General features: G+C 53.4%; 1 protein-coding gene across 12 annotated transcripts in view; it reads right to left on the bottom strand.

Moving 5' to 3' along the window:
- The window catches only part of TRAPPC9 (trafficking protein particle complex subunit 9), a 532249-nt gene that overhangs the window by 413092 nt on the left and 105240 nt on the right, over positions 1–13917 (bottom strand). For all 12 annotated transcript variants that reach the window (XM_047725278.1, XM_047725277.1, XM_047725280.1 and 9 more), the window contains 4 exons: positions 13302–13447; positions 7553–7638; positions 4263–4389; positions 1553–1685 (listed from right to left, as the gene is read on the bottom strand). In XM_047725278.1, coding sequence (XP_047581234.1) covers positions 1553–1685; positions 4263–4389; positions 7553–7638; positions 13302–13447 — 492 coding nt within the window. The remainder of the gene's footprint in view (positions 1–1552; positions 1686–4262; positions 4390–7552; positions 7639–13301; positions 13448–13917) is intronic.

Here is a 13917-nt window from a genome sequence, read left to right as displayed (position 1 = left end):
CCTCCCATTGCTGGCTCTGAGAGAGAAGCTTTATATCCAAACCACATTTTCAGAAAATAATATCATAAGGAATCAAGGTGAACGCATTCCTTTACATTTTACACCTTCACAGTTGCTCATGAGTCAGGAATAAACTTTCTCTGTCAAGGAAGGAAGCATGACTTCCCGTATTTTAACATCCCGTCCTTCCAGAGCAAAAGCTGTTTGCAATTAACTTGAAATTGCAGAGGAGGTATTCAGAAAAACTGAAGCACAGCGAGACTAATTACTTTGCATTTGAAACAAACAGGGTGTCGGCCCCCCAGCACCACAGGGAAAGAAGGCAGGAGACAGCACAGCCACCGTGCGGCCCAGGGCCTGGCCGACACAGATGCCAACCAGCCCCAAGTCCAGTGTCCCTCGCGACAGAGCCAGAACCAGAAAGGGGCTTAGTCGTGGGTGAGCAGTGACAGTAAGGAGATGGCAGTCAGACATGTCTCCTTTTCTGGCCATATTTTTCCTTGCCTGATCATCTAGCCAACTTTGGTGAATCCTGTAAGGCCCGATTTAAACATCACACTTGTGAAGACTTCCTGAGCCGTGAACGGGAGAGTGGCCTCCCTCTACTTCTTGTTTTCAGGAGCACTTAGCAAACTGGACTATGGTGAGTCTACGTACTCTCCGGACAGGAGCTCCTACAACAGGCAAAGCCTGTGTCGAGGGCATTTCTGGTTAGTGTCTCCTCCTATAGACCAAGCCTAGATCGTGTGGCAGGGGTCAGAAAACGCATGGGAGTGAATGTGATAGCTCAAGTCACAGCAATATTTACTTTAATCAGAAGCAACACTCAAGGAACGGTCACCTGAAATCAGACACTCCACACTAAAGCCGCCAAAATTCATTTTTTAAATCGAGGTATTATTTCCATACCATGAAATTCACTCGTCTTCCTATGCAATTCGATCATTTTTAGTAAATTTACAACAGCCACTGCTACCCACCCTGTTTTAAAATACTTTCATCATCCAAACTGAGTATCTTTACAACATACTTTTGGAAGCAATTAAAATGGAAACTCTTGGCTTATGTCACATGGTTATCCAAACGTAACCTGGGGCACGAGCTATAATATTGCAGCGTCTCAATGCGCAAACATACGTCTCGAGAAAGAAGGTGGGTGAACACTGGGAAGAAAAACCACAAAGTGTTAACAGCAATGGTTTCTGGGACTCCTGAGATGTATTTCCCTCCCTTCTTCATGCCTTCCTATAATGCTCCTTAAAAAAAGAAAATCTACTTTTTAAAAGATAGTAGTTAACTGTTTTTCACAAAAAATAGGATTCCAAAGGCTAATCTCCTGTTTTGTTCTGTTCGTGGTAAGAAACACATCAACTCTGTTCCGTCTCACGTTACGCAAAGCACATTGCCCACTGGTCATCCTGAAGAAACGCTTCACCCATATTTTGGTCCTAAGCATCAGGGATGAACTCAGACTTTGGTGCCACTGAAAATGAATGCTCAGGACGATAGTGAAGGGCCCTCTCTTGGGGGACAAGAGATGCCCGCATCCCACCTGGGCAGGGAGGTGCTGATCTGCAGCCTGGGCAGGGCCGGGATGACTTCCACCGTGGAGCCACCAGTCTTCACCCCCGGGAGGTTATCCAGCAGGCAGTCGCTGAAGACGCCAAAGACCGTGGTGTGGTAACCTAAGAAGTGAAACAAAGAGCTTCACAGCCCTGGAAAGGCCTCCAGCCTCAGGCCCTTGTCTGGAGGCCGGCCCCAGCAGGGTGGAGCACGCAGCCCTCGCCCCAGACCCGAGTTCAGTCTGATGTCACCCCTTGGTCCCACCCACAGCTCAGCCCGAAGCCCTGGCTGCCTCACAGAGACGAAGGGGTGACAGTCCCCACATCCCTACCTCACGGGACTGCCTGGGTCCAAGTGAAAGCGTGTGTGGGTCTTCGTCAACGAGAAATCTCTAGGCAACTTAATACTAGTTCTCAGGACTTGGACAATTTGCTTTACAAATTTCAAAATTTTCAAAATTTCTAAGAGAGCAGGAGCTAGTGCTCCTTTGCAGGACGTAATGGGACGGAGTAAGTATCTGAAAAATGATTCAGACTCCTCCGTGGAGAGATGAAAGTTCAAGAGCCAATTACTATTGTAATCGCTACGTGATCCGGCAAATCTGCCATTTGTGTCCAAGCGCTGTGATCAAAGATTAGCGGATTCTCCGTGCAAAAAGAAAAAAAAAAAAAAAAAAAACTCCACTGGTTAGATAAGCACTTAAAATTATTTAAGCAGAGCTTTAAAATGGCTTTTGAAATTTCGAGAGATAATTATTATAAACAGTGTTCGCTGTGTAAGAAAATTAAACAACATGCATGGCTATGTGCCTCAGGAAAAGACCTCTGTGTGGCACCAGGAACCAGAGGAGAAAGTGGTTAGCTCGGGGGAGTCAGGCCCCAACGGCCCCCCAGTGGCTCCTTCACCGTCTGCCAGTGGCAAACTGCTCTCCCAACCTAAAATCACCAATTCACAGCACCCACGCTGCCTTCCTCTCGAAATAGGTTTCCTAAAAGACCTAATTTAACTTGCAAACGTGTTCCTCCGCGGAAGTCCACATCTGGCAATATGCCCCCTCCTCTTTTTCTTTCCAGAAAACCTGACAGAATGTGATTTGGCCTAAGTTACTTCTCCATTTCTTAATTAAAATCAGTCATTCTCCTTTCCTTACGTGCCGCTGAAGAGGACTGCAAAGAAATGCAAAACCTGATGACAAGTCCTGTTATGTCTAATGATACTTCCCGTAACACGAGGTCAGGCCCTCTCCTTCCCACAGAAGGTGCGCCAAAGATGAACGTGACTGGTCTGTACCAACTCGGAGCTCGGTTACTAAGGCTCTGACTCCTTATCCAGTGGGTATCGGTTAGTAATTAGGGGTCAAGTCCATCAGTCCTAAGTATTTCCCCTCTCATCTGTCTTTACTCCACTCCCAGCCACTGCTGTGACCCTACCTTGGTCCTTTCATCCCGGGGCTACACCAACAGCTTCCTAGTTGGTCTCCCTGCACCCAGCCTAGCCCACTGCCAGCCCGTACTCCAGAGAGCGGCCTGGAGGTCCCTTTGCACGGCTTCTCTGACCGGATCTCTCCTCTCATGAAATGCGGCCCCACAGAGAAAGCCAGCACCCCTTAGCCCTTCTGGGTCTGGCCTCTGTCTACCTTCCCAGCCCCGTCACTACCACCCCTCTGCCTGGGACCAGATCCTCGGAGCCACCGCCAAGTCCCCAGCACTCCATGGGTCTCTGGACCAGCTGTTCTCTGTGTTTGGAATGCCCCCTACTCCCCACCCCATTCATTCGGATAATTCCTAGTTGGCCTTCAAGCCTCAGGGTCCCTTAGCAGGAGGAAGTCCTTCTCGACCCACTCCCCTTCTGGGTCACCTCTCCCCACATTCCCGGCAGTCGTGTGCAGGGCCCCTCAGTGCTTGCTGCAACACGTCCTAACCCAGCGTGACACCCCCCCCCTCACCCACCACAGACACCACGTCACCAAGTGACTGGAGGTCCTGGAGACCCACTGTACACCAGGGAGTGGCACGGCGGACAAGGCCAGTGAGCAGCTGCCTTCGGGGGCAGAGCACTGCCTGAGTGCCCAGCAGAGGACCCGACCCAGCACGGAGGAGGACGGGAGGAGGACGGTCTCCGAGAGGAAAGGCAGTCTGAGCTAAGAGCTGGAGGGAGCCGGGAGCAGCCAAGTCTGGAAGCGCGCCAGCAGAAGGAAAAGCACAGGTGAGCTCAAGAAAGGGCGTGCTTCCAGAACCGCAAGGAGCCCAGGAGAGGGACGGGTGCCTCAGGAGGAGGGAGGGGCATGCGGCAGCTCAGACACAGAGGGTCAGACACCAGTAGGAATGGGGACGGCAGATCCCGCACACATGCAAGGACCTCTGAACGGGGGTGGCTGAGGGGAGAGAAGGTCAGACCAAGCGAGGGGAAGCCAGGGGGTCCAGCGGGGCCTGACAGCAGGGGGAGCCTGTGGGCATGTCAGCAGCCCCAGCAGGACAGGAACCAGAGGCCTGACAGAGCAGGACCCCTCGCACTGTAGGGAACGCTGTGGGCCCACTGCAGCCCGTGCACGCCAAGCCTCTCCTTGCCACGGCACGGCCCCAGTATCTCTGAAGCACGCAGTCAGAACCAGCCCTGGGGGACCAGGGACAGGCCTCAGTGGGGCAGACAGGGCTTCGGGAGTCCCGTTTGACCTGCAATCAGAAAGCTGGTCTCCTTACCGTTGACAGTAATCGTTCCGGTCGTCTGCGGGACCCCAACAAGAGTCACCGGGTAAAGACCGGACTCAGCGGGCAGGGAGAGCGCCGCAGGCAGAGACTCGAACTCCACTCCGCTGGTCAGGAGCCCCTAGAGCAAGCAACAGCGGCGTGAGGGACACAGCTCACACGCCGCCGCGTCACCGCGTTCTAGAGGCCGAGGGCATCGGCTGACGGGCAACCCCAGGCTGTGGGGGTGGGGACAGCGATGCGCGGCCGTCATAAAGCCCCGCAGACAGCCGCGGGGACGGCCACAAGCATGCTTCCCATGCACGACTTTGAAAGGGAAAGCATGTGGCTGTTTGAACAGCCCCATCTCGACGTCAGCCCTGCTGGCTGTGCTTTTCCTCTGTGGTTTTGTTGCTTTACCAAGCTGGAATGTAAATGTAAAGAAAAACAAAATACGTAAACATAAAGAGAAAAAGGAAGTGCGGAGCTGCGCCATCAACTACATCCCTCAGCACGTCTATGGCTTATCAGCTCGCCTTGCTGCGCGCCAGGCTACGCGCGGCAGGAACAAGACAGCGTCCCGGCTTCGAGGAGCTGCCCCAGGTTGCGGATGTGCAGGGCTGCCCACACTCAGCCCTTCTCAACACTGTACAGAGGCCCTGCCCAGCACAATAGGCAAGAAACAGAAACTAAAGGGAGGCAAACAGTTACTCACAAAACACAAAACTGTAAATGTAAAAACCCGACGGAACTGACAGTGGGACTTGAACTGGCAAGTGCTTCTGCAAAGTCACAAAGTCAGCATAAAGAGAAGCAAAGGTATTTCTATCATCTGGCAATAAACAAAAAAAATTCAAAAATAAAATACAGAAACACCATTCCCTAAGAGATCGAAAATGTCCACCGCGAGGGAACAGAGCGATGAGTGCTGTGTAATCGTGTGAAATCTGCAGCCGGCCGGGGAGACGCAGAGCCCAGACCTGCACGTAGGAGAGGCCCCGGCTCCTTCCGGGGTTTGTCTTCTGTATGGGCAGCAGCCTATGCAGCCCTGACCCCACTCCACACGCTACAGGATGGGGTGAGGAAGCCAGCGCCATGGTGCTGGGACCTCAGTCCTCCACTGGGCGAAGGCGAGAGAGGGTCCTGCACGGACAGGCTAGGGCTGGCAGCACCGTGGCAAAGTCTGGCTGGTCCAGTTCTGCATGCGCATCGTGCACATGCATGTGTGCGGGCACGGGTGCATGTAGGTTTATATGTAACTGCACGTCTACGTGTCCACGCACACCTCTCCTCCATCTACAGGAAGCACCCAGAAGCAGGTGCTCTGGCGGCAAGGAGCACGCCTGTGCCACACTTAGAGCCAAAGCACAAAACGATCTGCGTGGGGGACGGGGGCTGTGGGCAGGAGTGGGGGCACAGAAAGCACGTGGACGGCTACTATCTTCAGGCAAAATGTACCGCATTTTATCTCTTCTTAAAATAGTGAGGCTAATATGACTGTCTGTTAACAGTCGTCAAATCTGGAAGGTGGGTATTGGGGGTGCTCATTATTCCCCGTTACCACCTCACATGCTTGACATAGTTCATAATTTCATTTGTTAATGCTTGAACTCTTTCATAATTTCATTCTTTAAATTCTGACCATGATTTGTGGCCTACCTTCTAGTGGCAATTTTTATTTTATTCTTTGTTCTTAAGCACATGTTACTTTTAAACCAGATAAAAATAAAAGCTATCTTTTTTGAGAGAGAGAGTGCAGGGGGCAGGACAGCGGGGGTGGGGGGGCGGCAGAGGAAGAGGGAGAATCTTAACCAGGCTCCACACCCAGCACAGGGCCCAAGGTGGGGTTCAGTGTCACAACTCTGAGATCACGACCTGAGCCGAAATGAAGAGTTGGCGCTTAACCAACTGAGCCGCCCAGGTGCCCCTGAAAGCTACTTAAAAAAAAAAAAAAAGTGTTAGACCAACAGACCATCTGACACTTGAGGCACTTTGGGGAAAATCCTCTGAGCAATTATTCCCTGCTCAAGCCAAGAGACAGAAAGTCATTAAAAGGCCTAACCCGAGAGCCAAACCCTAAAGCCAGCAGTTTCTTGCACGACAAGAGGGGGACAACACTCATCCCCACTGGCTTGCTCTCTGAGTGACCTCAGGGCTGGAGGCCTCACATGCAGCCAAGTTTCTCAGAGCTCTAATGAATTCTAGAAACCTCTGCCTCACGTCGAGAGCTAGTCATCATCTTCAATAACCACCAGTCGGCCTCGTAACCTCCTACTCATCCTTGATTTCTCAGCTGAGTCCTTCTCTCTCCCAGAAAGTCCTCCTCAGCTCTCCACGTGGGCCCTGGAGCACCTCGTGCACCCACAGCACTGACCACAACAAGGACTAGGTCCTTCAAGTGCCTTGCCCACGGCCAAATACATGGCATGAGCCGTCACCAAGACAGCTTCACAAAAAGCCCCACCTCTTCCCCTGAACGCAAGTCATAAAACTCTAATGGAAAACATGAACCATCTCACAACCATCCTTCGCAAGAGTCTGAAAAAGTCACGAAGCAGGACCACCTGCTAATCCGTAGTATGAGGTAACAACCCAGAGCACCGAGCCGCACTGCACAGCAACGCACAGCACTAGGTGATGAGCCACAGTACCCAGCAGCACTACATAACAAGCAGCACAGAGAAGACTTGGGACACGGGACCCGCACGGCAGGCGGGTGGCTCTGGTCCGGGACCTTCAGAATGAGCCTGGAGAGCCCATACACTTCTCCTTCCCACTGACCACAGAATCAGGTGAGCGGCTCGAGCAGACAGCACTACAGAACGAGCCTTTAATGCCGGGCGCCAAACACGGAAACAGAACACTGGATTTCAGCGTTGCGAGAACGCTCCCACTGGCGGTGCGATAATTTATTCTCCTACTGTCCAGACCGTGCTCTTCCCTCCAGCCCTGACCATCTCATCCTCTTGCAGCAGTAAGGTAAGGCCCACACGGAGCAGCTGACAGAACACACACTTTGTAACCTCCGCCAATCTCATGTGCATTTCAACACGATCATTCCAGGGCTCACAGCCAGTCACCCACATGTGACGCGACGCGTGTCCCCAGCAGGGGTCTGTTCACTGATCCAAACACTGAGCGCCGAGCACTAAAGACACGGGAATGACACGACGTGGTCTTCCTTCACAGAAACCTCGTAATCTTTGGCAAAACAAATAAAAGAACAGATCTATACCACGGGATCGGTGCCGCAGATATTAAGTAAGAAACAGCCCCGTGGCAAGGTGGTGGCGGCCGATACGTACCATGTTTTCGACTCGGAGCTCAAACGGCATCGGGTTGTACACCATCAGCTGGACTTCACACACGTCTCCTTGAACCCACTGGAAATCTACAAATGCACACACAGAAGAACCTAGGTATTAGTTGGGATTTCTGCGTATTTCACATGGTTTCAGATTCCTCCTCTGGCGATTTATTTTTCCAGTGAAACAGCGGGCGTTACGTTCATCTTTAGACGAAGTCACGGCTAGCGCAACCGCGGCCGTCTCTAAACGTGGGTCAGCACTGCCCCTTGGATGCTCTGTCACGGGAGTTTCTCGCCGTCTTCGGCGCGCTGAATTCAGGCCGGGGTGTCAAACCCAACTTTACAAAGCAGCCCAGACAGCGCCATTCCTGGTACCGGCCTGTACGTCACACAGACCTTCACTGGCCCAGAGGCTGGTACTTCGGAAAACGGTGCTGCAGGCACCTTAAGTGACGTACAGAACGACTCCTCTGTCCCCTCCGTAAGAGGTCCCACTGCACTGAAGGTAAATCGAGGATAAATCCCTGCTCACGTGATTACTGATGTCAGAAAGAAGACAATCTACTCTCCAAGCCTTAGTGTATCAGATCCCATGGGGGAGGCCCCTCCTTGAGGATCTGTCCCAGAAACCACAGATTCAATCCACCCGACAGCCGCCCAGCACCCAGGCCCTCTGCACTCGGAGCCACGCCACAGTCTTTCCACATCGGAGGGACCCGCCCGGTAGGAAGCAGCCCGGATTTCTCAATGCTTGCCCAGCACCTAGGACAGTGCACACAATGGCTGTTTGGAACCTTCTCTCCACAGCGCCAGGTCCTTTAGGAATGTCACCTCACCTGACCGTCAGAAGAAGCCTCTGAGTCAGTGTCTCTTGTCCTCTACTGCACCTAGGCAAACGGGATCTGGTCTGAGGGGGTGAGGGGAAGACTGCAGGGCCAGGCTGCAGCCCACAACCTGTGCAGGCCAACTTGACCTTTACACTGACCTTGACCTCAGCACTGAGCTTGGCCATGTCCCAAAGTCCCAGCACAAATGACAGAAAACCCTTCACCCCTGTGCTTGAGCTCAGGACCTGAGCCACAACACATCTGCACAGAGCTGAACTGGGACGGTGGCAACACTAGCAACCAGGAGACAGAGAGATGGGTAAATTATTCCAAGGTACCATGCAGACGGTCTCAACAACTGTGCCCAGGGCTTTCTTCTCCTCAAACACTCCACGCCCCCTGCTGTGATGATAACTCCCCCAATTATACACAAAGATTCATTTATAGAGATTGGGATTTTAGGTTAAAGATACGTGATTCTTCAAAGCTCTAGGCAGGTCTTTGCTGATGAGAATACTGCGGAAAACATATTAGAAGCCACAGAATATAAATTACATTTTCCTACCCATGGGTATTCAACAAATAGCATGCATGTTGGCCAAGGTGTCTATTACATTTCAGAAAAAAATCTTGCATCATCTGCTGAATTTATCCTCAGCCCAGATGAGCAGGGCTCCTGACTGTGATGAGGAAACCATTTTACAGAGAAAGAAATCCCTGGGCTTTGAGTCATAAACCCTGGCTGGAGACTGAGCTGGACACTCACTAGCTGTCTGACCCACGGCAGGTCATTTACATTCGGCTCAGTCTTCATTTTCTCACTTGCCAAGGGGTGTAACGCCTGGCGGATCGCAGGGTGATGCTGATCACGGGACAATGTCTGTTGAAGCCCTCACAACAGGGAAGGCATCACTTTCAAAAAAAGAAGGCTCCACAATTTGAGAATGGACAATACAGAGGCAGGACTGGGCCCAGGGGGGTGAGGGGGTTGGAGCTGCAGCCGCATGGGCCCAGGCAGAGGGGGCAGGGGTGGGGGAAGGGACTAATGCTGTGCTATCACAGGCTCTGAAGTCTTCATAATTTCTGAAAAGGGGCCCCACAAGTCAAGTAGCTGGTCCTGAGAAGGACTCTCACACCTCCAGTCTCCCAAGTAACCTCCGGAAGTTTTTCTAAACAGAATGAGTGAAAGCTTCCTAAAAACACTCTTTAGGGGAGAAAGCATGTGGCCAACCCTGGGGAGGCCAGAAACTCCCAGATGGCCCAAGGGGGAGAAGCTTTGACTTGACGTTGGGTCTAGGTCTGCCCGGAGAGTGATTTGCCCACCTTGAAAGCCAAGAAGACAGAGGCGGAGCAGGCTCCGAGTCTTCCTCTCCCAAGAGGCAAAGGAGGGTTCCCATGGGCAGAGAGGCCCCACCTGGGGGAACGCCCATTGCAGTGGGTCCAGGAGTCCCCGGCCGTCCCCGGCCTACCACAGTGCCCACCCAGCTTCCCTGCTTCCAGTGCTCTCAAGCTTGTCCTCTGGAGCAAGGGCCCCCGGGCTGGAGGGGCCGTCTCAAAACCACCAGTCTGAAGCCAGAAGGTCAAAGACAAACTTTGCCACAAGCGCCTGCTTGGCCGGCCTGCGTCCCCGGACAACCAGGAGACACCTGCGGCTCACTGTGTCACTCCTCCAGGTTAACAAACACTTATGGCCAGTACTGGCCCCTCATCCGATGCCGGGCGCTGCTGGACCACAGAGCCGGAGCCGCCGCCACGCCCACCCCAGCCAAGGCTGCCGCAGCTGCCACCACAAGCACAAGCGGAGCCACGTCACCCGGAACCGCCGCCACCACCACCGGGAGGGCCTCCAGGAGCGGAACAGCCTCCGCCTTTGTGCACCTTCTGCCCACGTGAGGGTCTCCGTGGCCGACCCAACAGCATGCGGCTGGCAGGGAGCAGGGGAAACCTTGTTTTCAGGCTTTCAGCCCAAGCAGCACAGTGACAATGGCAGGCGGGGGTCAGAGGACCGAGCGTCCATACCTGGCCACCAGCAGACGTCTGTGTGGCCTGGGTTTATACCCCTTACAACGCCTGACCCTCAGCGGGGGGAGTTCATGCCTGCGTGACGGATGCAAGAGCGCGCGGGCAACATCATCACCCAGAACGCAAATGGAAAACACTCCCACACTGTTAGAGAAAGCTCAAGGTCTCCTCATTTAAACAGATGAAAAATATTTAAAGTTCAAGAAAGGCAAGGGTTCCACACCGCAGAAAAGGAGATTTTTCTCCACTTCGGCCCATCTCTGTTTATTCAGTGGCACTAATCAGAACTAGCCGTTGTCTTATCTGTGGTCGGCTTGCTCGTACTTACTACTGCTCGAAAGTACTACTGAACGCTTCCAACTTCTACCCACACCTCGTGACAACAGGGACGTGACTGCTTGTCACCACAAGAACCACGGGGCCACGGCCGCCACATGCCTGGCAAACAGGAGAAACTCCAGAGTAGTCTACTGCTGGATAAAAGACTGAACCAACAAGACATGCACATGTGCACACATGCACAGATACACAGATACACGTGCATGTGGGCACATGCAGATACAAACACAGATACACGCACACGCACAGATACACGTACACATGCACACAGCACATGTGTGCACACATGGACACATGCACACACGCTCACAGAGACTAGTACAGTTTGCTTACACACTAGGGGCTCCAAATTTCAGAAATTTATCAGAATTTACAATTCGATGCTATTTTTCAAGGACATGTCCCCAAATTCCTTCCTCTATTGTCTTCTTGTTTTAAATAATCAACAACAGAGCCCCCGAGCCCCACCTTGCTCTTCGAGAGGCAACCTCACCATCAAGGGAGCCTCCAGGGCGCCTTCCAAAGTTGGAGGTGGGCCCACTCCTGCCGGGCCGGCGCTGACTGCCTGTCCAAGCTCAGCAGGGAAGCCAGCAGGTCCTGCTGGTGACAGTTCTACGGTTTGAGACCACTTGACCTACATCTCATCTTGACCTCCCACTCGTGTCTCTGGCCTGCCTGCTGCCTCCATTGACCTGGAACACCTGTGCAGGGCAGGGACGGTGCACCATGTTCCACACAGGCCCTGCCGTGTGTGCTCTGCACAAGGGAGAAAACCACACTTGCTCCAAGAACAATGAGCTGAGCTACAACACCCTTAGATAAAGCACTGTGTGAATAAAGAAGGGTTTGTCCTAACACGAGAGCAGCGGGTCTGTTTCGTGCCCCAGCCCACTCATGCCCTCTGTCTCAGGAACAACCTGCTCTCTTAGGAAACACTTTGTTTTTAAGGTGTTCAAATAACTAATTGTGAATAAGGTTTATTATGAGATGCTTGCAGCTGCGAAGGAATTCTAGAAACTCTTCCCTGAGACCATGGGAAGTGCCTAACTCTCAAACTATCCCTCTGGCCTTCAGCCCCACGGTGCCAGCCAACAAGCACGGAGGAAGCACAAGCCAAGGCCTGCTCTGGGTTCTTGAGCAAGTCATCTAAACTCCCTGAATCTCAGTTTCCTTATCTGTAAAATGGGGTTCATGATATCTTTTATTTTATTTTATTTTATTTTAATTTTTTCAATGTTCCAAGATCATTGTTTATGCACCACACCCCGTGCTCCATGCAGTACGTGCCCTCCTGAATACCCACCACCAGGGGTTCATAGTATCTACCCACTCCTTCCTGCATCTGTGCAACACTCTTCTAACAGCCGTCAGAATGGCAGTGAGCAAACGGAGGGAGGGACAGAAACAGACGAACGGGGACAGAACTGTGACGAGAACCAGGCCTCGAAGGCACGGAGCGCTGGGAGGGGCATCCCGTCTGGGACAGCCCGGGGATGAGCCTTGGCAGAGGGCACAGCCAGGACCAAGACTGTTCTGTTCCAAGAACAGACCCGTGTGGCTGGGTCTGAGGAGTGGGGGTAGGTGAGAGGAGCAGGAGGAGAACAGAGGCAGGCAGAGTGCCGCAGCCACCACGGGGGTGGGTGGAACCGCCGGTGCGTGAGGGCACCTGCACCCCGGGAAGAAGGCCCTCCTGAAGTCAGCCTGCCTTTCTGCTGTATCCAGGGCGCGGGGTTCTGAGTAGAAATAAAAGAGGAGAAGAAAGCACTGCACTTCAAAAGCAGAGAGCAAAAGCTTCTCGGGTCTTGCGCTGAAACTCCTCAGAGAGCGGGCAAGTACCCACCAGAAACAGGCCTCTCAACCCTTTCGCTTTGACACGGCGACACACAGGCTCACGTCTGGCAGTGAACAGCACCATCACCCAAAATGTCAGAGGAGGAAGCGGGAGGAAGCGGGAGCTGGCAAAGAACGAGGCCTGCGGCCAGGCCAGGCCTCGGGAAGGACAGAGTGGGTGCCACAAGCCCTGGGTCTGCTGGGAGGGAGGAGGGGGGCAGGGCTGGGACCCAGTGGGGAGCTTGGCACACAGAAAAGCACATTAGAGTCTCAAGAATGCATGCGGGCTCCTGCTCTACCCCAAAACGTGGCTCCACCTATCCCCAATGCACCACCAGACCCCTCAGAATCGACATTGTCAGCTCCCAGGCAAACAAGGCCTAGGCCACAAGGGCCAACAGAGAATGTCACACCGTTCCTGTCCCCCAGGCTGGTCTGAGGGCAAGTCACCCTCTGATCTCGGATGATCCTGAAGCCACTCTGGGCTCCGATGATCCCTCTCCTGTTGTCCTGCTAACAGAGGTCTTCCACTTTCTAGAACTTCCGCAGACTCACCCTGGACGGAATCGGTTTTAAAAAATCACATCTAGCCCAGAGTTCTGACAATGGCAGCAACTGCGTAAACCAAGATGAGCTTATCCAGACACACGGGAACGGACCGGAATCTAGAAAAGCTGCTGGAGGCCAGGCGGCACGGCACAGCCAGAAAGCCAGGAGGAAGGCACCTACCTATCTTCTTGTTCCGCTCTTCCCCGCGGTTGTGCGCGATAATTGGTGAGTAGATGAACGGGCTCTTAGTCGACACGTTCTGACCCAGCAGGCTTTTCATCTTCTGTGGCCGGAGGCTGGCAGGAAGGTTCAACAGCTTCACACGCCTAGGGTTTTCAAACACAACACAAATACTTCAGCAGCCTTGTTAGCATGGTTTCGACACAAATACTATCAAATACCATGTGTCAGAAAAACAGTCCGTGGCACGGCAGAGGGAAAGGCACTCTGGCTCGACAGGACAGAGCAGAGCATCGCTGCACGTGGTCGCTCGGGACCAGCCCAGGCAGCAGCCACTCTCCCGACCGGCTCCGGCGTCCTCGAGGACCAGGCCAAAGTCCACACCACAAGGCCCGCCAGCTGTATGACCGTGCACGAGCGCCTTGCCTCCTTCCACCCTGGGGCTCCTCGTCCACAGAACGCACCCAGGGGCCTCCCTCGCATGCTACCGCAAGGGTTCGCATCAGGGCTCGGGAGGGACTGCTCAGCAAGGCCGGTTCTCTCCTCCAGCCGCCTGCCTCCCTCCTGGAGGCCGCGCCCCCAGCACACAGGAGAGCAGCCCCGACTGGAAGGGCCA

The sequence above is a fragment of the Lutra lutra genome, chromosome 4 (genome assembly GCF_902655055.1).
Source record: "Lutra lutra chromosome 4, mLutLut1.2, whole genome shotgun sequence".
Classification (NCBI taxonomy): domain Eukaryota; kingdom Metazoa; phylum Chordata; class Mammalia; order Carnivora; family Mustelidae; genus Lutra; species Lutra lutra.
This window is presented reverse-complemented; position numbering and strand designations above follow the sequence as displayed.